This window comes from Strongylocentrotus purpuratus, unplaced genomic scaffold (assembly GCF_000002235.5).
Source record: "Strongylocentrotus purpuratus isolate Spur 01 unplaced genomic scaffold, Spur_5.0 spur5_scaffold_19, whole genome shotgun sequence".
NCBI classification, from domain to species: domain Eukaryota; kingdom Metazoa; phylum Echinodermata; class Echinoidea; order Camarodonta; family Strongylocentrotidae; genus Strongylocentrotus; species Strongylocentrotus purpuratus.
The window spans coordinates 28,472,756-28,499,432 of record NW_022145604.1 but is presented as its reverse complement, the minus strand read 5'-3'; the positions used below and the strand labels follow the sequence as shown (position 1 = coordinate 28,499,432).

Here is a 26,677-nt window from a genome sequence, read left to right as displayed (position 1 = left end):
TATTGATCAATTTTCTTTCAAATTTTGATATGTTCTACCTGAGAATATTCTCTACAAAAGCAGTCACCACGATATTTCATTTTGACAATGGTATCATGGCGTATTTTTGCGATTAAAGGAGGCATGTCAATTTTTCACATTTTGCGTGTATTCTCTATGGGACATGACTTTTTCTCAAAACTGGATTCTACATTCTCGTCTTTCGCGAGCCATATCTCCGTCGTTTTATCTTTGTTTACGCTGAGCTTTGAGTGTGTTGTAGCTGAGACAATAAGCTATCACAAGTGTGCCCTTTATTTCTCGATCAGATGCCGGGATCATGCTCATATCTCACATACAAAGTGGGATTTGATAATTCCATTTTCCGTTTACGTGTAATCTCTATGGGAAATGTTTTGGTATATCGGTAACGCACTTGACTTCCGACCTCGAGGTCCCTGGTTCGAGTCCGGGCGTCTCCAACAATTTTTTTTCTTCACTTTTTTTTCTTTTTGACCTTTCACTCTACCATCTCCTTTGAATATTAAAACACGTACAATTGCAAATAATGTAATAAACAACCATATTTACTTTATTATTACCCTATTATCACTAGATCCATTACTTTTGGCGTGTAATCCTTATGGGAGATGACTTTTTCTCAAATCTGGATTCTACATTCTTGTCTTTTGCGAGCAATATCGCTGTTATTTCTGCTTGGTTTTTGTTGATTTTTGAGTATGTTGTTGCTGAGACTATACGCTATCTAAATCTTCTCTAATTTTGTTCAGTCTGATGTCATCGTGGTCTGTTGATGATAATCATCAACATCATCATGATCATCATGATCATCATCATCGTCATCCCCATTACTATCAAGATCATCATCATCATGATCATCATGATGATCATCATTGTTTACATGTCTATATAACTTCTCCCTTTCTCAATATAGTAAATATTATAATCTCTCATAAGACTTGAAGACAGACCACCTAATTCGTCCCCATGACGAATTAAATTTCTAGTTTTTTTTAGTTTTCACATTACATTGTAAACTGAAGTTAAGTTACAATTGAGTTATTACAGCAGAATTATACACGGTAGTTTAAGAACAACTTTTTTAAAAAGTAGATCAAAGCTAAATTTCTTAGAAAAATGAAGAATATGTGCACGATATTTTGATTTTGGGACCGATCTTAAATATAGTTTAACAAAGTAACAAAACCCAAAACTCTAAAAATATTTATTACAAATACATAAATATAGGATACATTAATCTACAACTGAGCATTGACCAGTTCAACAAGTGTGGGGACACTTGATTTTCTGTATCGTTTAGTTCTTGCATAAGGAATGTGTAGGTGGTTGGAATTCCTAAGCCCACCTTGCGAGAAATGCTGCCGTTCAGCTGGAAGCAAATCACGGTGTCGCGAGGAGACAAGGATTGATTTGGCAAAGTTGGTAACTGAGAAAGTCATTTCATCGCCTGGCAAGGGAGGGAATGCCGAAACTGCTCAGGAGTTCCTCATAGTGATGCTGATCAGGGTATGATATCATCCTGAGACACCTACGCTGTACCCGCTCTATGCTATCTGACTACTGTGTTGTCAGGCTACTGCTCCACACTGGTGTACAATATTCCATCAATGGTCTGATATACATTGTGTATATTAGCACATAATCATTGGTTGGAACTTCATTCCTCTTCAATCTTCAAATCACTGGTGAAGGTGGACCATTACCAGGAAACTTACATACATCACCTTACATTTTTCAGGTTTGGTTTCATTGAATTCAACCCACTCCATGCAGAAAGAGCATCCACATGAGACTGTAAATGACCTGACTCTGCTTTATGGACAACTTCAACAATAGTTACGTCATCAACATTTACAGGTGTTTTGGCTCAGTCAGTAGAGCGTCCGCCTCACAACCGGGAGGTCGTGGGTTCGAACCCCGGCCACGTCATACCAAAAGACGTTAAAAGACGGGAGTTGCTGCTACCTTGTTTGGCGTTCAACATAAGGGGATAGAGCAACGTCGATCTGGCGCTGCTCAGTGGCTGCCGGGCTCACGATCAATTGGGCAAAAAGAATTTCCATTTTCGGTTTAATAAAATTTGGAGTGGACTTTAAATGATTATTATTATTATTAACATACTTCCATCTCTTCGAGCTAGTCTCGGCGGCATCGTTGATCATAATTAGGAAGATTACCGGACCAAGTTTGGTTCCCTGTGGAACCCCACACGATAGCTCTTGCTCAGATGACAATGTACCGCAATATCGAGTTGTCTGCGTACGTTGCGTGAGAAAACAACCTATCACATCCAGTTGAATCAGCTTCTGTAGAGCCTTTGTATGGTCGATGAGGTCAAAGGCCTTCATGAAGTCGATTGTACAAATCGTGGCATGATGACTTGGCTTATCTAAGCCCCGTTGGAGATCATCAAGCAGGCTGACTAGGTAATGTGACGCAGAGCTGCCTTTCATATTACCAAATTGCTTTGGATCGATTTGGTGTTTGATATCAGCCATCACTCATTCTGCCAGGAAGCCTTCAAAAACATGTGCTATAATCGGTATGATCAAAATTGGCCGAAGCTGATTGTACTCTGTGACTGTTGGTGATGTCTTCGGAACAGGACACACTGATGCAGTTTTCCAAGAGCTTGGGAAGTGACCATTGTTAAGACAGTTATTGAAGATGATGGGCAGGGTTAATAACAGTTCATACGCAAACTCCTTTAAGAGTCAAATGGGGACATCAGTGGGGTATGTGTCCAGCCTTCGATGCATTCAACCTTTTGAGCCGTTTGTAGACTTCCTCCCTATCTATGGTTGGAAGACATATGATCTCAACCTGACCCTCAGAACTTCTAGATGTAGAGGGACAATGTCATCAAAGACTCGAGTAGCATTCATGTCCTCACGTACATAAAGTGCCACGCCTCCACCAGTGCTTTCTTGATCATGATGGAACTGTTCATATCCTTGAAGAGTACGTGCAGAAGCAGGTTTTCTTCTGAAAACCATGTCTCCGTCACTGCAATCAAATGAACATCCTTACACAGTGTATCAACCACTGCTAGAAGGTCATCGACTTTGTTAGAAAGTGACATTGCATTAAGCAACATGATGGATGGGAGAATTTGCTGTGGTTGCCGATTACGTGACTCAAAATGCTCGAAATGGCCTAACACGTAATATCCAAAACTAATTTGAGACGATTGGAGCATTTAAAAAATGTGCGTGCGCACTGACGCACAGATTTACACGCGCGTTTATTGACTTGAATTTAACCGGATGGACATTGACCTTAATCGTGATAAATATGAATGATAATTGACTTTCTGTTATGAAAATATGATCATGAATTGATTTTCAGAAAATTTCACAAATTGGCGCCTGGATGACATCACGATGACCTAATGAACGTGAAAATATTGGAGACACATCTTCTCACATTGACCTATGACTGTGCCAAAATTGAAAGAAATTGATTTGACAGATCATGGAGTTACCGTATGCTCTGCACAAAAAAGTTGGGGTGAAATAAATAAAAATAATAATAAAGAAAGAAAATTCTGACAAAATCAATAGTAATGGAAAAGTTAATGAAAACATGGAGAGCTCTCACACAGTGTAACCTGAGGCGCCACTACTACGCTACAACAGATGACCTTGTCGACAGACTTGTGTAGCATTTGCTCAAATCTTTAGGTTATGGCTTTGAGAAGACTTTCAACATTTGGTGGTAGCTGAGGCGGGGAGGTGTCGCTTAGCGTAGGATCCTCATACATGTCGGTGCTGAAGACATCCTCAGAGCGGTCCGTTGCACTCTCGTATACAACCTTGCCAGAGTTATTCCATGTATTCCGTGAATTTGATTCTATAGTCTGTGACGTGTCATAGGGTGGGTCCACTTTCTCCTTCGTTGGTTGCTTCTCCACAGACCGACTAAAAAATTACATTACCCCTATGTCGGTCTGGCATCGGTGTAACTAAGGTATTACACCTCATCTCGTAACATTACATACCCTTTGCAAAAGAGAAGTAAAGTAGATTCAATACTAACATAATCACCCTGTCAATGCTTAAAATCACGAAATTTGCATCCTAAATCAAGAATTTAGTCCACTGAAGACTACAACATCTTATATTTATGAACGCAAAAATGATAAAAGCGATTCCAACCATTTCGAGATTCACATTTGTTCTGTGATGTTTTCTATTCTGTTGCAGAAATCCACTGTCTTCCAGCACCTGCACTTCTGAATGGCAAATTTTCTTTTGGTATTTGCGAAACAAGGGTTTCTTCGTCGTGTCTTTACGAGTGTTCCACGGGGTACATGATTACGGATAGTGTACTGCATTGTACAGTTCCCCCAAAGACTCATGAGGGTGTATGGTTTGGTGACATGCCCATTTGTGAAGGTTAGTTATTCAGCATGAAATACATGTTCCCAAACTGAAAATGAAGAGTTATAAGTTCAAACAAAATATATCAGGAGTCTATTTCCATGGAAGTCAGTTCTGAAGAAAGTTTTTTTATTTTTCTATATTTTTTTTTACATGCCCTGTATTGGGAGATAATCTTTGTCCATTATCATCTCATTGCAATATGGGATGATCGAATCAAGGACGAGAACTGCAACAGTTTTTGCAGAAGCTGCACATAATTTCTAGAACTCACTGCCTTAAAGGCATTGTTTGACAATGCCAAAACTGAGATATATGCTTGGCCCTACGTGTTATCAGCGTCTGTGATATGGTGTACTTATTGAAGCCCAAGAAGAATTGTGCTTCAAAATGATCATGAAGTGCCTCAAAAAGTAAAAATCTTTGAATGACCAGTTTTACCATACTCATTTCCCCCAATAGACTGTAGTGTTATAAAAACTGTTGGGAAAATGTTTTTTGAAATTCCAATCATAAATATCTTGATAATCAGACGAGCAATCAGCTTGTAAACGTCATGGGATTCCTGCCTGACCTAAAGGTTTATAATTATGGTTGCAGCATGATCTAAATCCAGGAATCTGAGACAAAGATAACCAATCCCTTTCTTTGCAGTGCAAACTTGTGACAGGCCACCTTTGTACGGGATCTTGAAAGTTAGTGATGACACATTGTGTGCCAATTCCCCTGATGTCCCAGTCAACGAGACTTGTTCCTTTAGCTGCACCGAAGGATACGCACTCAATGGTGATGAAGTCATTCAGTGTGGCCTCGATGGATCATGGCTCCAACCCATTCCAGAATGTGAAGGTGAACGTAATTGTTATCTTACATACATTTGATTCAGAAGAAGTCAAAGCAATACTATGGTGTGGGTCATTCCAGAGATGTTACACAAATTGAAGGCCACCCCCACCTACCCCACCCCCATGACATATACAACTGCTCTTCAATCGCTGCCAATTGCAGCATGCCGTTTAGCGAATTTTTCTTTCAAGTAATGCGCAAATTATAAGATCAAGTTTGGAACAGTCGAACAATTCATTGATGAGATGCTGTGTTTGACTCCATTTCAAACTCAAACTTGATCTTATAATTTGCGCATACTGTGCATACATTTCTAACATAATCCACTGAAACTAATAATAATACACAATTTCTGTCATATTCATATCTGTTTTCTTTACGTTTACTGAGCTTCTTTCTAACCCGATGACTTTATACACAACAGCACTCCAACACACAACGTGAATTTACATACGTGTGCAACAATTTCCTTACTTGATTATGCACCACTTATATTTCTCCATTTTTATCACCAATAGCATCAAACACAACAATAGTCATTATATTAAAACAAATGGAGGTCAGTGAATATACTCACAAGAAATTGGGCTAGTGTAAAAATACCCCCAAAATGGTGCACTTTGAGTGCCGATAACACACTACAACAATGTGATTTAGTTTGCCCAACAAACTCGCTACTGCCCTCTACGGCTAAACTTAAATAACCAAAACTTTGCCTCTGACGTCACAATAGCACACCTCATCTGCAACAAAGATTATTTGGAGAAGGGGGAGGGGGTGTTCTGATTGACCCACTTTATTATTCTCAGTCAAAAGATAATATGCTTTAAAGCCTTTTTGACACAAATTGTAAAACAAGCAATACTTTTATTTCAACTTTTATGTATAAATTGTTATTTAATATGCCGAAGCAGAAGTTCCTCTGTCTCTGTATTTGTCTCTGTCTTTGTCTATCTCTCTCTTTATTGTATGTGTATTTATTTGATATATTTTCCTTTTTCATCTCTTCATTCCAAATTGAATTTGATAGTTATCAAATGCAAAAAATACCTCCCTGAACCCAAAAATGGGGGAAAGAATGGATGCCCTTTCCAAGAAGAGCAGTTCGGAACCACTTGCACTCTCTTCTGTGATGTTGGTTTCAAACCGGTTAACGAAAGTGATCCTCTCCAACGTACCTGTGCTGCAAATGAACAGAACAAAGGCTACTGGGAAGGCGGTGGAACAATCACATGTACAGGTAAGATTTACCAGAAGATAATTACTTACTTCAAAGATTTGTAAAAATGAAACATCTGATTTATTTCCCATCTCTAAATCTGGATGTTCATTTTGTAAGTTCCTTCGTACCACTGCTTATTAATTATAATTTAATTTGAAGAAGAAAAAAATAATGAAAAGAGAAATATATTATTGGATAGGTCTGTAATCAAAATGAAGACAGGGGGACACATGAATTGACAACTGAAATCAATGTCCAGTGTGAAATTGACTTTTTAGGTTTGGCCCAGAAACTTAGTATTAGGCATGTTAGAAATATGTCTTATTATTTAGGTTATTATTTACATTTTATACTGTCTGGCTATCTGGTCCAAAGATATAGTAACCAAAGACATAAAGCAAAGACATAATTCATGAGTGATAGGTAAAGAAATATTGGCCAGATTTGTGATCTATATGGGACTTTTTTTTTCCTTAAGGTGAACAAATTAATGTGCAATTACATGGTTGACAAAACGCAATCATATTTTTGAAGGAACACCATCATTAATAAATAAAGAGTTTATTATTGTTTTCACTTTTTTTTTGTCATGAGTACTAATAATTATCTTCAGTGGGACACTAATTTTATATGTATCACTTGAGGTAAAAAGTGAACAAATCATGGGCATACTTTTGATTGTACATGTATTTTCTACCAAAAATGCAGAAGTATTGCAAAAATATGGATTTCTTGACACCCCATAATTATATATTCAGCATCAAATTTATTTCATGAGCAATTTCCTATTGTACGATCTTCTGAATATCTGCCACAATGGAGATACATGTCTGTGCATGCATGTGCACGGAGTGTGATCCCTAGATTTATGTGCCTGAAGAAAGAAAAATGTAGAGTTAGAATTTGTCTTAATCAACAGTGAGATTATTTCATCATACCTGTCTTAATTTTCCCTTCATTTTTTTCTTCCTTTCTTCTGTTTTCTACATGACAATGCTCTATAAATGAAACATGTATATTGTATACATAGACTATGTCCAATATCTTTAAATGTTTATCAATTCATTATTTTTAGATGTAACTTGCGAACCACTATCTGATCCGGTCAATGGTAAAATCATATCATGTACAAACGATGGATCAAGCACCAACGTCAATCACATACAACATTATAACACAATCTGCAAATCATCCTGCAATCCTGGCTACACTCCACAGTACAGCATCACTCGTAGATGTATGGAGGATGAATCCTGGAATGGCATTGATCAGCTCTGTCAAGGTTTGTCCTTAATCATTCAATTGTTTTTGCCATGTGCAAAATATACCTGACTGATATCTGCATTTTCTGTTTTACGTTTCCAAATCATTGTCATTGTTTTGTTGTTGTGTTGTGTTACATGTATTGTAAAATACAAGGAATTATATATTTTTCTCAATTGCTGTTTGTTTTATTTGTTTATTCCAGATGAAACTGACCCGGAAGTTACGTGTCCTTCAGATCAGATTCTTTATGCAGACTACAACCAGCTGGAGGCAACATTTCTTGCTGACAAATGGGAGCCTGTTCAGGTAATTGATTTGACAGCAAAGCAAACTATTCTGAGGTTGAGTGGGTTACTCCTTCTCTATTGATATGTGTTAATGCGTGTCGGTTGAACCGTTTTATGTTTATTTACATGTACATGTACATGTATCTGTATATTGTACATGATGTAACCATGACGCAGGTCACAATTTGGTTGAAAGCTCGTGCTCGGCTCCTGGCTTTTTTCATCTTAAATTTTTCCAAAGCAAACAAAATGATAAACAACGATAAGCAAATCAACAAATTAAAGTCAACAGAAAAAAAGCAGCAACATATCAAAGAAGTTTTTAAAAAGAGAAGGAAATCGACAGAGCAAGGTTAACCAGTGCCATTGCTGAAATTGACTATGATGCTTCTCAGATTTCAAACGTAACAAAGTTGTTTGCGATATTAACCATGAAAGAAAAATATTACAAAACAAACATGAATTGAGCAAAGAATCAATTAATCGACTAAGAAAAAATGGTAGTGTTGTTGTAATGTGATGTAGTGTGAAGCAGTGTGGTGTATTGTATAATAATAAAGTGTGTAAAGTATAGGGTGTGTCAATGTGATATTAGATACGTGAGTACATCCGGCCGACTGGATGGGCGAGTTGAAATAACTTACGTGGGGACTGCATCTCAGGAACACTGATGTTTTTAAAATAATTTCCTCTTCAGAGGTATTTATTCGGTTATAAAATACATTTGACCCACCTTGACCTTGACCTAAGCGTTCCGCACCATCTGGGAGATGTATGATGACTTCTGCTTCATGACCTCAAGCCAGATCTTCCTATCTTGTGACGTTCTGGTCGCTTCTGTGAGGGATCCCAGACATCTATTAGCACAATCAGCCTTTACACAATCAAGCCATTTCTTGGCTGATCTGCCCCGGGGTCTATCACCATGAATATTTGAAGTTAGGAGTATCTTTGGGTATCGTGATGGTCTCATCCTTTTGACGTGGCCAAAGAATCGCAGTCGTTTTTTGGCTATCTTGTCCAGAATGGTTTCATCCAGTCCTAGAGTCTTCCGAATTGTTGTGTTTCTTATTTTATCTATAGTCTCATTACACCCAAGATATTTCGGAGGCAGATCATTTCGAAGGTAAGGAGCCTGTTCTCATCTTCTTTTTTCAGTGTCGATGTTTCTGATCCATACATAAGGATGGATAGGATGAGTACCTTATATAGTTCAAGTTTTGTGACGTCTCTAATGTCTTTGGCTGTCAATATGCTGTGAAGACTTTGAACAGCACCCAGGGCTTTTCCAATCCTATTCTTTATGTCCTCTGTACATTTTCCTGATTGAGTGATGGTACCTCCCAGGTAAACAAACTTTTCCACCTGTAGTAGTTTGGTTCCACCTATGCTGATGTTAATGTATTGCTGCTGTTTGCTGATGACCTGGACCTCTGTCTTAGCAATATTGATTTTGAGGCCAAAGTTTTAGCTCCACTGGTGTACACGATCTACAATGGATTGGAGATCTATCTCGTTGCATGCAAGAAGAACTATGTCGTCGGCGAAACGGAGGTTGTTGATCAGATGGCCTTGGATGTTTGTTCCAATAGGGGTGTCATAGGTGGCATGTAACATAACCATTTCTAGGATTATGTTGAATAGTTGTGGCGATAATACACAGCCCTGGCGTACACCCACAGTTGTTTGAAACCAGTCTGTCAGATGTGCTTATTTGAGTAGCCAAAGAATCCCATAGCTTTCCAAAGTCCTTCCTGCCATATAGAATCGAACGCCTTCTTGAAGTCTATATAACAACAAAATAGACTTCTGTTCTTTTCAAGGTGCTTTTCTGCAATTTGTCTTAGTGTAAACAGTTGGTCTATGGTTGATCTCCCTGGTCTGAAACCTGCCTGGGACTCTGATAAAATTTCTTCTGTCTTCTTCAAGATTCTTCGTTGAAGGATTGATGCAAATATTTTTCCTGCATGGCTAAGCAAGCTGATTCCCCGGTAGTTTCCGCAATCAAGCTTATCCTTCTTCTTGAATATGAGTGTTATAATGGCTCTGCCCCAGTCAGTTGGGAAAGATTCTTTTCTCCAGATTAGGTTGTAGAGTTTGTGAAGGATGTCAGTGCCCCTCTCTCCGGATGCTTTTAACTCCTCTGCTGTTATACTATCATAGCCTGGGGCCTTTCCATCTGACATCTTTTTTATGGCACTAATGACCTCCTCTTTGAGTATTTCGGGCTCTTCCTCCATATTAGACATCTGTGCAATTCCCTCAGTTGCATCCTTGTTGATGGGATTCTGGTTGTTATAGAGTTCTTCATAACTCTCTTTCCATCTCCTTTTTACGTCCTCTATCTCTGTCAGTACTTGTCCATCTTTGCTCTTTAGTGTTTGCATCTTGATATTTGGTTTCCTGGTGAGTTTCTTGATTGTTGAGTAGACTTCTTTGGACTTAGCTGCTTGGTGTGCCTTATCAACTTTTATACATATATCTTGAATCCATCTGTCCTTACATCCTTTTTTTTCTCTTTATTTCCCTGTTGAGGAAATTATAGTGGGCTCTCTTTGTGGGATCACTTAACTTCTCCTGCTTTACCCTTTTCCTTTGATCACTTAGTTGGAGCACCTCCTCGCTTATCCAAGGGTCCTGAGGTTGGCTCTTTCTGTTTCCGAGAAGTTTGGTCGATGTCTCGCTGTATGCTGACTTGATGCCTTCCCATAGGTTTTCCACATCTGTGTTTTCATCATTTAGAAGTGGGCCAAACCTTCCTCCAATTTCTATTTCATAATTTGAGCGGACATCTGCTTCTTTGAGTTTGTAGACATCATATCGCTTTAGAAACTTGGGTTTTCCTCTAACTTTAAATCTCAGTCGTAAGTTTGCGATGACTAACTGGTGATCTGAGCCTATGTCAGCACTGGGGAAACTCCTGGAGTTGCTTATTGAGCTTTTCCACTTGCTGTTAATCATTATAAAGTCTATCCTGTTGTGAGTCTTTTGATTAGGTGATTCCCATGTCCATTTTCTACTTGCTTTTGCTTGTTTAAACATGGTATTGTTGATAACAAGATCATTCGCTGCACAAAAATTGAGTAGTTTCTCTCCTCTGGCATTTGCCTTTCCAAACCCATGTTGGCCTAGAACTTGTTTCCATTGTGGGTAATCGTCTCCCACTTTTGCATTTAGATCCCCCATCACTCTCAGAATGTCTTTCGTTGGTGCAGAATTGATTGCTTCTTGAAGTTGGTCATAGAATTCGTCTACTAGTTCTTCATTATCAGCTGTATTTGGGGCATAAACTTGGATCACTGTGATGGCACCTGCTTGAGTCTGGAATCTGGCAGTGATCAATCTGGATGAAATAGGATGATATCCTAGGAGTGAGTTCTGGGCTGTTTTGTTCAGAATTAGTGCTACACCCCCTCTGTGTAGAGTTTCATTTCCTGAGCATAGTATTTTGTACCCTTCTGAGGTAAACTCTCCCTTGTCAGTCCAATGTGTTTCTGATACACCTACTATCTCCCATTTAAAGTTGTTCAGTTGGTGAAGTAGGATTTCAAGGTTCCCTGGTTGATGTAACGTTCTCACATTCCAGGTTCCTATTCCAATTGTCTTTTTTGTTGTTTGTAATGCATCTCTTTTCCGTGGTTTATCAACACCATCTCTTCCAATTGGCTTATGAGTTGGCACATCATGCTGCACTACTCTCTGTAGGCCCCCGGAAAGAAGTGGCAAATTAGTAGAGGCAGGGGCTTTAACCCTAGTGCTTTTGTGGCTTTCCATCATGAAGTAGTTTCGCTCAAAACTAGCTAGGCGGGTGAGTCAGTCCTCTCCTAGCCACCCTGGTCCGTTCGTAAATACATTTAACAACATATAATTCAAATAGAAATATATATTCACTTTACACCTCATCTCCTGAAATCTCTACAATCAGATATAATCAAGGACTATTATGTTGAAGGGCATTTGATATAACTTCTGAAATGTTATTCAACCACAGTTCATTTTAAAAAACATGCCATATTGCAATGCAAGACTGTTGTATGTTTTCCTTTGGAAGTAGTTTCCTTGTAGTTGAATGATAACTTTGGGGCATTCTAAAAGAACAGCACATAAGTTTTCATTTACAATTTTCCTTTTACATACATTATATCTGAACGATAGAATTTGATGAAGTGTTTTAAAATTTACTTGCTTTACTTTATTTTATAGTTAAATTTTGGATTTTTTTCAGGAACACTGATGAGTTGGACAGGAATGTTAGGTTTGCTTAAATATCACTCAGTATGTCGCTTGAACATAGTTGATGAAACATATCACATACCGTAAATCTCTGTGTATAAGACGCACTTTTTTTCCTCTGGAAAAATTAGAAAGTCTGGGTTGCGTCTTAATTATAGACAGGTACAAGATATTTTGAGTCCTCAAAATGCTACTTTTTAGTGGTTTTTTACCATCTCTGTGTCTCAACATAAATAACATAATGCGAATAAAGAATAGGATCTACTATTTGAAGTTAACCTACCTTTCTAATTTGAAGGGAAGAGAGTTTTTTTCTTTCTTTTAACGTCTCGATTTATGTAACTCAACTAGCAGTAGCACTGTGCCGGCCTGAGCTCACCCGTTCCCGGAAGAGCGCCAGCATGGTCCCAGCTCACTTTCACAATGGATGTCGACGCGCCAATCAGAAACTATAACCAAACAAGCCTAGTGCCTATGTCAGAATTTCTGTTTGGACTCGGGGGAAAATTTGTTGGCGCTAATTCAGAATCATATCCATACTACAGAGCTGCCAACATTATAAAACAGTTGAGAGTGAGATTATACGAGAAGCGTTAGCGCGAGGGAGCGAAGCGACCAAGCCCGACCGAGTGCAGCAAGGGAGTGGGGGAGGGTGTGGAGCTTTTTTATTTTTCAAGGTGAAATTGTGTGATCTGGTGCATACTTTATAGAGTTTTTTAACATTATAGCTAAAGGCAATATTGAGAGAGAAAATCATACAGACTATTAACAGAGAGATAAAGAAAATTATTAACATGGAATACCTGATTGTTCGCCAACGAACGTGGGCCGCTTGGCTAGGCGTACGTAGATCGAGCGAAATGCTGAGGGCCGCACGTGCTCACTCTCTGAGACAAAGCCGCATCAAGTGTTTGTTCAACTTTAAGTTGTTAATCACAAGTCATTTTTCACTCTCAAAACTCACTTTATATTTGTATAATCCCTCTCATTCTATTCTACTGTATGAAGTGATATTAGGCCCTCTCTAAAAACAAATCACAGAACCGTGAAATCTTTGGTGTTCTCGATCAATTGAATTGTCAAGTGTTACTGATGACGTACTCGGGCTCGCTGCTGGTTCGTCCGATCCATTTTCGGGGCCGGGGCAGGCTCGGGCCGACCCGGCTAGCTGCATATGAATAAGGGCACGGTGCGAAGATACGTACATCATCATCAGGCTAGCTAGCTATATAGGCGCGATCTTACACACGCATGAGCGCGAGAAGTGAGATCGAAGCTTTCGTCTTCGATTTTTCCTAAAACCGAAGACTTGTGATAGATCTATACACTTTCTCACAGGATTCACGGCAAACTGCTGTACAATACAATTGCATACCGTACTGACGATGGGGTGCAAGCGCGCCTGCACGAAGTTAAGGGCTGTAATGATCCAGTGGTGGATCCAGGGGGGGGGCCGAAACGGCCGCGGCCCCCCCTATTGGCGGCGCCAAAAAAAGGAAGAAAAAAGAGAGGAAGAAAAGAAGAGAAAAAAAGAAAGGAGAAGAGGAGAAAAAAAAGGAGAAGAGAAAAGAAAGGAGAAGAGAAAGGAAAAAAGAAGAGAAAAGAAAATAGAAGAGAAAAGATAAATAAAAAGCCCCCCCCCCCTCCAACTCCGGGGTCGGAGGGACCGAAATTGTGTTCCCTAAATTTCCGATAAAGAGTTACTTTTCACGAAACAAAGTCCGGCCCGCAATACACAAAAATCCGGCCCGTACTGACTTTACACACCGGAGACAGAGGGGTGCTTTTAAAGAGAGGGAACATACATGTGCGTACCCTAGATAACACTGAGAGGGTGAGGGGGGAGGGGTGGGGAAAAGAAAAGTCGGTGAGAAAGGGGGAAAGACAAGGAAATGGCGCTAAGTGACAGTAACGACAAATATGGGAAAACTGTAATCGGGAGATTAGGGGACATTCCAGAAGGCTCATTGGCAAACGTTATTGAATAGAGGGGGGCCGGGCCGGCCGCATAAAATCTCGAGCCGCGGATTCAAAGTTAAACGTTAAGAACAGCCCCTGCGGTCATCACTCTTTAGTGAGAAATTTGAAAAGGGCACAATATTTTGGATGTCTTTTAAATAGAAGTTATATACTCAACAGTCAAATTTTAAATTAACGGTAGGGCCGCTTCACAACTCTTATTTTGCCCTTCATTTGGATTCAGCTCGTATCGACTCGCTTGTGATTGTATTAGAACTCATGTTGGTAGTAATCATGGACAGGGGCGGCGATCCTGGGCCCGATATGGGGACAAGTCTCCCAGGAAATTTAGAAATATAGCTAGAAATAAATATAGCGGAAAGAACGTACATATCGGGCTTAGGGATTTTTTAGAACGCATAATTTCAGCATTCAACATTGCAAAATCTCGCTTGGTCGCTACGCCCCGGCCCCGGCCCTCGCCCGATAACACAAAATTATGACGCTCCCGGCCGTGATTTATCCATGGTAGGTGTAATATAGAACGATACAACGAATCGTCTTCTTTCTCCAATAATTTAATGAAATGTCAAAGCTTCCGCGCATCGCTCGGGAGGGGGGCAATTAAATTCAGACAAGGATTGGGAGTCGAGAATGGTAAAACGAATCATCTTCTTTCTCTAATAATTTAATGAAACGTCAACGTTTCCGCGCTTCGCTCGGGAGGAGGGGGGGGGGGGCGGGAACTCAATTCAGACAAGGATTAAGAGTCGAGAACGGTACAACGAATCGTCTTCTTTCTCTAATAATCTAATGAAACGTCAAAGCTTCCGCGGTTCGCGTGGGCAAGGGAAAACTTAATTCAGACAAGGATTAAGAGTCGAGAATGATAAAATGATTCGTCTTCTTCCTCTAATAATTTAATAAACCGTCAAAGCTTACGCACTACGCGCGGGCAAGTGAAAACTTAATTCAGACAAGGAAGAGTCGAGAATGGTACAAAGAATCGTCCCCTTTTCCTTATAATTTAATTAAACGTCAAAGCTTCCGCGCTACGCGCGGGAGGGGGGGGGCGGGAACTCAATTCAGACAAGGATTAAGAGTCGAGAATGGTACAAAGAATCGTCTCCTTTTCCATATAATTTAATTAAACGTCAAAGCTTCAGCGCTACGCGCTGGAGGGGGGGGGGGGGACTTGAACTTAATTCAGACAAGGATTAAGAGTCGAGAATGGTACAACGAATCGTCTTCTTTTTCTAATAATTTCATTAAACTATAAAATGTCAAAGCTTCTGCGCTTTGCGCGGGAGGGGGAAAACTGAATTCAGAGATGATTAAGAGTCGAGAATGGAACAACAAATCGTCTTCTTTCTCTAATAATTAATGAAAGGTCAAACTTCCGCGCTTCGCGCGTCATTGGGGGGGGGGGGGTTAGCGAGCTACCCGCATATGATTTTTTGATATCTTTCGCCGAATCGCTCGCCGAATTGTGAAACCAGAAAGTTACTTTTTCGGATAAGAGGCTATAGTCCCCCCCCCCCCCCCCCCCCCCGATGAAAATGTCAACAATTGTAATGGTATGGTGCTTCTAATATGACCTTGAAAAAAACGGTCGGCGCAATTTTCAAACTTCCGCCCCCCCCCCCCCCTATTGGAAAATCCTGGATCCGCGCCTGATGATCTGAGGGTCTGAGATTAGAGTTCCTAACTTCAGTCGCGCCAGCACCCCATGCCGACCACCGTCAATACTACGCTAGACAGTATGCAATTGAATTGTGCAGGGGTTTGCCGTGAATCATGTGAGAAAATGTATATTATAATTCTTTGTTTTCAAGCGCGTAGGGGGGATTTCATTTAAGGGGGCGGTAGTGAGCACGTGAAGTGTGCGAATCACTTACAGAGCACGCAGAGCTCGCTACCTAGGGGGTGGGTGCAGGGAGGGGGAAGTTTCGTCCCTTTGACGTTCCATTAAATTATTAGAGAAAGAAGACGATTCGTTGGACCGTTCTCGACTCTTGATCCTTATCTGAATTCAGTTTCTTTTGACGTTTCATTAGAGAAAGGAGACGATTCATTATACCGTCCTCGACTCTTAATCCTTGTTTAAATTAAGCTCCCCAAGCTCTGAAGTTTCATTAGATTATTGAAGAAAGAAGACCATTCGTTGTACCATTCTCGACTGTAAATCTTTGTCTGAATTCAGTTCCCCCCCCCCTTGACGTTTCATTAAATTATTAGAGAAAGAAGACGATTCGTTTTACCGTTTTCGACTGTAAATCTTTGTCTGAATTCAGTTTCCCCGCTCCCGCGCGAAGCACGGAACCTTTGACGTTTCATAAATTATTAGAAAAAGAAGACAATTCGTTTTACCGTTTTCGACTGTAAATCTTTGTCTGAATTCAGTTTCCCCGCTCCCGCGCGAAGCACGGAAGCTTTGACGTTTTATAAATTATTAGAGAAAGAAGACGATTCGTTGTACCGTTCTCGACTCTTAATCCTTATCTGAATCCAGTTTCCCCGCTCCCGCGCGAAGCATAGAAGCTTTGACATTTCATAAATTATTAGAGAAAGAAGACGATTCGTTGTACCATTCCCGACTCTTAATCCTTATCTGAATTCAGTTCCCCCCAGCGTGAAGCGCGGAAGCTTTGACGTTATTAAATTATTGGAGAAAGAAGACGATTCGTTGTACCGTTCTCGACTCTTAATCCTTTTTCTTCCTACGTCCTCTTCCTTTCTTCTTTTCTTTCTTTTTTTTGGCCAGCGTTTTTTTTTTTTTTTTTTTTTTTTTGGGGGGGGGGGGCGACCGCCCCCATCGCCCCCCCCCCCCCATCGCCCCCCAAGGCTACGCACCTGTTTGCTTTTGGGGGAAATACTTCAAAACAGATTAGAAAATTGACACGAAATATGTAAGAAAACATAACAAATTTTAAATCATGACCATTATTTGAACAATTGATGAAGATTTTGTTGATTTTTGGTATGTTTTAGTAGGTACCTCCACGTCGGATTTACGGGTCACAGTATGAATATGATTCTGAATTAGCACCAATTTGTTACTATTATTTGTGACAAGCACAAATTGGCGCCTTCTAATTCGCATCGTAGCAAAATGAAAGTCCTTCATAGGGGTGCGTTAGGGGTGCGATTTACGACAGTCACAACAAAATTTGAGTTATGAAATTATATACGAAATAAAAGAGCTTTGCTTAGAAATTTTAAATACTTTCGTTAAACCTAGGCCACAGATGCTGGAGATACTTTGACAGCGGAATTATTCAAGGTGGATTCAAACTTATTGTCTGGTAGTAATCTTTCTGAAGGAGAGCATTCTGTAGAGTACCGAGCAGAGGATAATGCAGGCAACTGGGGATCTTGTTCATTCGACTTGGATATCAAAGGTTTGTAACAAATTAAAGATCTACCTCTTTGATTTGCCTCCTGTTCATGTGGATAGGAGGCTATCAAAGAGGATATACGCGTGGTGTATCCCCCGATCTTACTCTTTTCACCATGAGGTCTAAACCATGTTATCAAAAAAATATGCTAAGATCGTTAATCCTTATATTATGTTCATTCAGGTAATCGCAGGCATATTGTTTAATATAATTGACAGTACTATAGGATTTATTCATAGGCAGAGGTGTGATGGCTCAATGGTAAATCAGTGGTCTCGTAACCAAGAGGTCTCGAGCTTGAAACCAAGTACATGCCCAAGTGCCCTTTAGTAAGGCATTTATCCTCATTACCAAGCCCCGCAGCTAAAAAGGAATTACAGCCGTTGGTCCCCTGGTTGCTTACTTACAAGTACCTGCATGCTTTCTTAGCAGTCAGGTAAAAAAAACAAAGTAATTTCATAACTTATCTATTAGACATGATTAGTACTGCAAAATTGAAGAATAGTGTTGAAGAGAAAAGCTCTCCTGCACTCTTCAGATTAGACTGCAAGAATGAAGTCTGACAATAAAAACAGAGACTAAAGGAACGAAGCATGCAAACAATAACATGCTCTGATTGACTGCAGAAATATAAAGAAGAGGTCATTACCAGCCAGTTCTGTACAATAAGTTAAGTTAGTTATATTAATTGTAGAAAGAACAATACAAGTTTCACCAACCATCATTCACAGGACTTGTAAATATTAACTAGGTTATGATGTAAAGGATTTTAATCATTTTTATGCCTCCGCCACCGAAGGTGGTGCCGGAGGCATCATGTTTTCGGGTTGTCCGTCCGTACGTCCGTCCGTACGTCCCGTTTGACCGTTATCACAATATCATTTAAGATTTAAACTTAAGACTCGGGAATAGTATTTATCACCATAGGAAGACGATCTGATTAGATTTTGGAGTACGTAGGTCAAAGGTCACAGGTCACAGAGGTCAACTTATGAAATTCCTTGTATTGAGTTTGTTAGCGCGATATCTCAAGAACCATTTGAGATTTAAACTTCAAACTTAAGGATAGTATGTATCACCATAGGAAGACGATCTGATTAGATTTTGGAGCACGTATGTCAAAGGTCAAGGGTCACAGAGGTCAACTTATGAAATTCCATACATTGAGATTGTTATCATGATATCTCAAGAACCACTGGAGATTTAAACTTCAAACTTAGTGATAGTGTGTATCACTATAGGAAAACAATCTGATTAGATTTTGGAGAACGTATGTCAAAGGTCAAGGGTCACAGAGGTCAACTTATGAAATTCCATACATTGAGATTGTTATCATGATATCTCAAGAACCACTGGAGATTTAAACTTCAAACTCAGTGATATTGTGTATCACCATAGGAAGACGATCTGATTAGATTTTGGAGCACGTAGGTCAAAGGTCAAGGGTCACAGAGGTCAACTTATGAAATTCCATACATTGAGATTGTTATCATAATATCTCAAGAACCGCTGGAGATTTAAACTTCAAACTTAATGATAGTGTGTATCACCATAGGAAGACAATCTGATTAGATTTTGGAGCACGTAGGTCAAAGGTCAAAGGCCACAGCGCACATTATGAATGCAAAAACAGCTTGTGATCGCGTTATCTCAAGAACCGATTGATGGATTCATGCCAAAATTAGGTCATGTTTGTTACTTGCAGAGCCAATGAACTGAGTAGATTCTTGGTTCATAAGGTCAAAGGTCAAAGATCATGGGCCCATTATGTATGCAAAAATAGCTTGTGAACGCATTCTCATTAGAACTGACAGATGGATTACTATTTAACTCAGAACATCTTGCAGAGCCAACGAACTGAGTAGATTTTATGGTCATGAGGTCAAAGATCAAAGGGTCATATATGTATATGAGAAATTGCTTGTAATCACAATATTCTGAGAACCTGTCAATGGATTACCATTGAACGTGAATTCAATTTTTTTTTTCTGTTTTGGTTTGTAAAATTGCTCTATAACGGAGGCATCATTTTCGACTGCGCGCAGTCGAATTCCATCTAGTTATGTGGTATTATATAGTTTTATTTGAACATTAAGGGGGGAGACCGCCTCTGTCTACCTTTCCCAAATGAGAATTTACATCGTAGGCCTATGTATTATTTTTTAGAATTATCATAAATCTGACACATGTAGTTATGCCTTCTCTGAAATTTGTACATTGTATTTTGTGTTTGCAGTGACTAGATGCCCTCCGCTGTTTGTCCCACCAAATGGTGAACTAACGATGGAATCTGGTAGTGGTAGCTGTACAGGAGGGGCCATCTATGGATCTGAGTGCCTAGTTTCTTGTAAGCCAGGTTATAAACTTTCAGTCGAAACTGAAGATGAATCAGTTTCACTCGTTTGTAATCGATCAAGTTCAACTACTACTGTTGGAGTATGGACTGATACACTCCCATCCTGCAACCGTAAGTAATTGATATTCACATTTTCATTTCTTCATCTTGTTGACATGCATTTTAATTTGTATTATTATAATAGTTATTATTATTGTTATTATTATTATTATTATTGTTATTTTAATTATTTTGAATGAAAATGATTTATAGCTGTTCACATTTCTTCGATAGTGACAAAGGCTTACTGCTTCATTTATAACATTTTGTTGCATACATGTTATACAATAGGCTTGCGGGTGCACCATGTGAGAGAGAGGAAGGATTGAGGAATCCTGAAAAATACTCTCGGTAATCTTTCTTGAGGGTTTGTAGTCCTGAAAAGGACTGTTTGGTATAGTCTTGAAAAAGACTGTTGGTTATCTTTCTTAGCTTATAGTTCTTAGGAGAACTATAGCGCTTGGAGAGGATGAGTCGTGGTCGAGTGGTTTAAGGCGCTTGACTGTAGATGCAAAGGTCGAGGGTTCGAACCCCGACACGGCAATATATCCTTTGGCAAGATATTTACCTGCACTTGCTACTCTCCACCCAGGTGTTAAATGGGTACCCGGTAGGATGCGAACGTTTATGTGGTTGAACGAGCAAGTGTGCGCCTGTAAAATGGCGACTGGCTGGAATGCTCCCCAGGGAGTGGAAAATGTGCACACATTGTGTGCGGGTAAGCCTGAATCCGATGACCGGGGTAATAATATATCTGTAAAGCGCTTAGATACATCGTTGGATCGGTGTATTGAGTGCTACATTAAAAAACGGATTATTATTATTATTATTATTATGAGTGGCGGGAGTGGCTCGACGTTTCGAACAGGTTGACTATCCGTCGTCAGGAGTGGAGAATAGCTGGGGTGTGCTGTCGGCGAGACGCTGTGTGTGTCCCAGACGTAGGCGTCGTTGTAGTCTGCTGTGCATGGTAGCTGCAAGGCTGGCGGCTGCTTTGAGGGTTCGGCGGGTGGTGGAGGTAGTGGTGGAGGAGGAGTCACCGGGTACTTGTTGATGAGGGGTTTCCAGATGTCGTTGATGTATAATCCTGAGTTTTGGGGCACGTTGTTGTGGCTGTGAATTTCGATGGCTTTTCGGATTCGTCGTGTATGCCAGTGCTTCATTATGGAGATGAGATGACTGTTATTCCATTCGATGGTGTGTTCGTGTTGCTGGGCGTGTTTGACGATGGCGGACTATTCCCAATCGCTGAGTCTGAAGCTGGTTCTGTGTTCCTTGAGTCTTGTTTCCAGATTTCTCCCCATTTCACCAATGTAGACTTTTCCACGTTCGCATGGTATTTTGTAGACTCCAGCTTTCTTGTGGTTTGGATGCTTGCCTTTGTGAGAGTGGAGTATCGAATGGAGTTTGTTGGAGGAACTGTGTCGAACTTGGATGTCTGCTGCTTGAAGGATACACTGAATCTTGTGAGAGGCTTGACTGATATAGGGAAGAACAACAGTTTGTTTCGGTGGTGTAGCTGCATACATGTTGCAAAATATGAAATCAACAAGTAATATGTTATTCAGACGACTTTACTTAAAGCTCATGTATCAGTAAGTATGTTCGAATAAAACATTAGGCCATGAGCACCATTAATTTATCTTTCGAAAAAAATAATGTAAAGGAAATTTGTCATGTGGGGTCTGTTTTTGACTAAAACATCAGTGTATAACATTTTAAAGGTCATTTCAGTGTACATGTATTGAAATTATACCAGATCCTCGTGGGTTTTTTTTGGTACTGTTTTCTCAAGTTATGTGTGATATTTGTAGTTATATGCAGATTCTCATTGCCATTACCTTTGAATTGAATTTTATATACCGTAATTGAAATTATTTCCCTACAGTAATAACCGTTTTCACTTTTGTATACATTAACATTTTGGTTTAGAAAGAGGGAGAAAACGAAACGTATAAGAAAATAGAACACTTACCGTAACCATATTCTAACCAGGCTTTTTCAGACCAGGTTTTTACCGGGGGGGGGGGGGGGGGGGCGTTCTGACAAAAGGGCCTTAATTAACCTGCGGTTATCGTACGCGCGCGTAGTTAGCGCCCTTCTGTCATACAGATATTTTCTTGTTTCGCAACACGTTTGGTTTACCAGAAAGCCCCTGCTACAGCTACTGGATCATGAAAACTGATAAAACTGATTTTAGAAAAGGTATTTTTGATATCTGAACATTTTTATTAATAAAATGCAGCTTACGGTGGAGTTATTTTTTAGAGATCGTACATTTAGGACAACTTTTTCGTTGTTTATTTTTTATCACAGTCCCATCCGTTGACATCTGCATATTTTATGAGTCAGTTGCATTTCATGCATCCACATCTAACTTAAATCTCACTCAGAATTCATGATCTAAATTCATGACATATACTTTCAGTGATTATTCTAAGTACATTGTATCTATTGTAGACTAATAATGTTTTTAATGGTGTTTCTACTGATATTTATTGAATTAAATGTAAATTACAAATTAATTTGTCATTGATTTAAAAACAAATTGCCGTGTAGGCCTAGGTTAAGGTCTTTTTGGCGTAAGGAAAAAGATGAGATACGCGTTAAGGGTCCTTTGAAATTCATAATTATATTCATAAATTAATCGAATTACAACAAGTGAAGCACATCATTTTAAAGAGAATGATGAAATCTACAAGGTGATGTTAATAACTCAATAACGCCTAAAATCGGGTTAAGGCCCTTTTGGCATAAGGCCGACGATATATTAGATAGACCATTTGGAATAATACAACAAAAATTGGAAGAGCTAGGTTGTTCCTTGTTTTGATAATTTCTTATATATTTCATTGTTTTTTAACCCATGTATTTTATTGTTTTTGTTGTTTTCTTTCATTTCTAACTACAATTGAACTATTTTGACCCCAAAACAAACACCTAAACTTTAAACAAGACCAAGTTACCAATGTTTTATCTCTTTTTAGGAAAAATGATATTTCTATAGGTTTTGTACACAAATCACAAAAGTGAGTGATTTTCGGGCTGACAAGCAAAGACAAAAGGTCACGTGACTTTGTAACCATATGTCCGATTTTCTGATTTTTTTTTCTTCACAAGATGCGTAAGACTCGAAAGAAAAAAGTCATGAAAGGAAAACTTTATATCTGCTGCGGTTCCGGAGTAGTCACAAAATTACTACAAGTACGAAAAGGTGAAAAAGTTATCAGTTTGCGTGTATTGCTCTTTTTATCAATAAAGCATTCATGAGGGTTTTTCTTTGTTTTATGTTCCTCAAATTTGGGGCACAACATTATGGAGTGTGAGTAGTTTGTTGCCGTTAATCTCTCCTTCTTAACAGTCATCGCACATTCTGTATGTTTTCTGAGCACTTCTGTGTCTTACTGTGTAATTATTTTGAACCGGCTTGTACAACATATTTCTTCTCATTTTTCCTTTTATCAAGGAATTGAATGTGACATTCCATCGGTTTCCAGTGGTTCTGTTTCTGGTTGTCCGATATCTGCTCTCTATGGAGATCCATGTTATTTCAGATGCAATGATGGATTCAAGACCAGTGAAGGATTGAAGTCTATTACCAGAGTTTGTCAGGATAATCGCAAATTTGATGGACAAGATTTTCAATGTGATGGTAATGAATTTTTATTTTTATGTGGAATACTGCTAGGATATGCATGGACATAAAAATACGGAAAAAACATACTAGTCCTTTATTTGTTGAATTATGGACTTGTACATTTAAGGGTTACTTTCCACATAGAAGCAAGATGAAGTAGTAAGACAGAAGATTACCAGAAGGTAATCAGAATGGTAAAGATCAATTATGGCAATATTGTTGATGCATGGGGAGGGGTGCGAGTGGGAGAAAAGAAAGCACTACCGATAAGTGGAGAGGTATATTGTTGACATTTTGTTTATATCCAATGCATTTCTTATTATAGTCCAGGTAAGATGTCCTCCGTTGAGTTCCCCTAACAATGGTTCTGTGACACCGGAGATGTGTACTCATCCTGATGGAGTGCTCTTTGACACCCTTTGCTCCTTCTCATGCGATAATGGGTACCTACAGAATGGGGTCTACCAAAAGACATGCCTAGATACGGAGATTTGGAATGACATACGAGAAGTAACATGTACAGGTAAGACTCCATGCAAAAAAAGTATGTTGGGGTGTCCAACGTTTTTGCACATTTCATTACAAAAAAGTGAATGTGTTATTCGATCAATGATTTCTCATATTCTACCTATGTTTTTTGTATAGATCAGTCACTAAGAAATGGACAGCAAAAATCTAGACCTCATATGGTGCTACATACTAGAGCTATTTATGGCAAGATAGTTAAGATAATTGCCTGAATTGGAAGGCAAAATATCATACAATCAGTTGGTATCCCTTTTTACTCACATGAATTCTTCTCTCAAAATGATGATTTCTGAACCCTTGTCGGTAATTTAATTTGTTTTCTTCGGAACTCACACAAAATGCTGCAAAAGTTGACAATCTTTTTGTTAGTATTTCCATATTTTTCCATCAAATTTCAAAAAGAAATATGTCACCAGGTAATTCTATATAGGTTTCCCTTTCCATCAGATCTCAGTTAAGCAAGCTATTTTGCTCGTCTTTGTATTTTCAGATAATGAAGCACCTGTTTTCTCACCTCCTTGTCCGACGAATCAGTACTCCAATGCTGATAAAGGATACACCTATGCCTCTATACATGAAATCAGTGACTTGGAACCTGAAGTGTCTGACAATTCTGGTGAATTCACTTTGACACTGTAAGTTGCCTAGATCTGCATTATTTGGCTCTTGACCATTTAATAGTCTCTTAGTAACTGTCTCTTAGAAATGATGGAGTGACAGCCTGTCAGTTTCTCAGTTAGTGTGTATAATGATCTATTTTGTTTGACACGTTTGTTAAAATATGAGAAACATTAGATTTTGCTTCTTTCTCCCATGCTCTTTTAAAGCCTGTCTGCACTAGTTTGGCCTGGGGGATTAGACCTCTATGCAAGGTCACTGATAGGTGGTTATCTCATTAAAGCAGCTTTCAATCAACATAAGAAAAACAGGATCATGGGGGACGAACAGGCATCGTTTGCTATATGGAGGGCGCAAGTAGCTATAAGTAGTGCAGTGGGTCTTTAAAGTTGAATATGCGGGGGAACACTTACTTTAGTTAGTCCAATACATAATACATATAAATCCTTTATTGAGTGAAATATCAGCAATACTCTTCATGGTGGAGGTACCAGGGGCGGAACTCTCCACCCCTTTTCAGGGCTCTTCTTCTTTTCAAAGATTGGTGTAAATTTGAAAACATAAAGTACAATTCAAATCATTTATGATAAGTCATAGACTTTAGTTTTCGATGTCTACTTTATTTAAGTGGCATGCAATCGCCCTTTTTGAAAGTGCTTCCACTTCTTTACATATTATCTGTTTAAAGTTTTATCTTAAAGTATATTGGAACCTGGCCATTACTATTCAATAACATGTCTTGATTTTCCAATGCAAAGCTTGAATATCACCGAATGGATATGAAATCTGGCCTTTACAAGGCATAAATGTATGAGGAGAAATTACATAATTAACACACCGTGTACAAGAACAGCTTGTTTGTTTGGTACAATTTAGATGATTAACCAGTAATACCATCAATTTATTACAATTTTATAGTGAAAACCAGTAAGCCTATTGTTCCATCAGACAAAATTATTTTGCGAACCATTTTATCATTTAGTTGAGAATTAGAGGAATAAAATTTATCTTAGATTAATTTTAATAGTACATCATATGTGGTTAAAGATCGTACACTTATTCATGTTTGAATATTTTTATTCCTTTTCAGGAAATCAATGATACCAATAGAAAACAAGTTTCCTGAGACCCCAACAAGATTGACCTACAATGCTATTGACTCTGAAGGAAATCTGGCAGTTTGTGACGTTATTGTTCATGTTACAGGTACAAATATATATCTAAAGCAATCCTACTTCCAATGATTTGATATTTTTCTCTTTGTTAAAATCGTCATAGTGCAGCAATAAATGTTGTACATAGAGTCACATATAGGTTTGGGCCTATGAATATCCTGGAGGAGTGGTCAGTTCCTGTCTTTCTCCCCCTTTTTTGGTCTCTCTTCAGTTTTATCAATGTTCTCTTTAGGTCTACCATTTCTGGCCAGACAGCTTACCTTTATCAGCTCCTATATGCAGTCAGTCCGTAGTGCCTGCAAATCTAGCTCAGAGAACGCAGACCGTATGTACATTCAGCATGGTTATGTATGCCACTGTCTACACCCTAGGCATTGCTTTCCTTTAATGTCTGCATTCATTTTGTTTTTATTTTTAGTTTTCCGATGTCCTCGGCTTCAAGCTCCTTTTCATGGATCTGTTGTGAACTGCTCTGTTAGTCCTGTGTATGGGTCTCAGTGTTCCTTCTCATGTAATGAAGGATACGACCTTGTAGGATCAGAAACAAGAACATGTGAATTGAGCGGTAATTATGGACCAGCGAGCTGGACCGGTACCGAACCATTATGTCAAGGTTAGTCCAACAGGCATTCAAGTCATAGAATTATTATATGGGGGGGGGGGGGATATTTTTGTGAAGTTTTTTGTGTACTTATAAATTAATCCAAATT

General features: G+C 39.1%; 1 protein-coding gene across 1 annotated transcript; it reads left to right on the top strand.

Moving 5' to 3' along the window:
• The first annotated feature begins 1,335 nt into the window (after positions 1–1,335).
• LOC105444655 (P-selectin-like) lies at positions 1,336–26,585 on the top strand. The gene is made up of 14 exons (XM_030989885.1): positions 1,336–1,527; positions 2,871–2,982; positions 4,227–4,418; positions 5,058–5,258; positions 6,280–6,489; positions 7,547–7,753; positions 7,940–8,043; positions 17,458–17,617; positions 19,851–20,081; positions 23,476–23,661; positions 23,972–24,169; positions 24,665–24,809; positions 25,883–25,998; positions 26,386–26,585. The coding sequence occupies exons 1-14, from the start codon at positions 1,336–1,338 to the stop codon at positions 26,583–26,585; spliced, it is 2,454 nt and encodes an 817-aa protein (XP_030845745.1).
• The last annotated feature ends 92 nt before the right edge of the window (positions 26,586–26,677 follow it).

Coding starts and splice junctions, on each gene's coding strand:
- LOC105444655 (XM_030989885.1), top strand. CDS start 1,336: ATGTGTAGGTGGTTGGAATTCCTAAGCCCACCTTGCGAGAAATGCTGC. Junction 2,983..4,226: donor ACTGTTCATATCCTTGAAGA/GTACGTGCAGAA, acceptor ATTCTGTTGCAG/AAATCCACTGTCTTCCAGCA. Junction 4,419..5,057: donor TGACATGCCCATTTGTGAAG/GTTAGTTATTCA, acceptor CTTTCTTTGCAG/TGCAAACTTGTGACAGGCCA.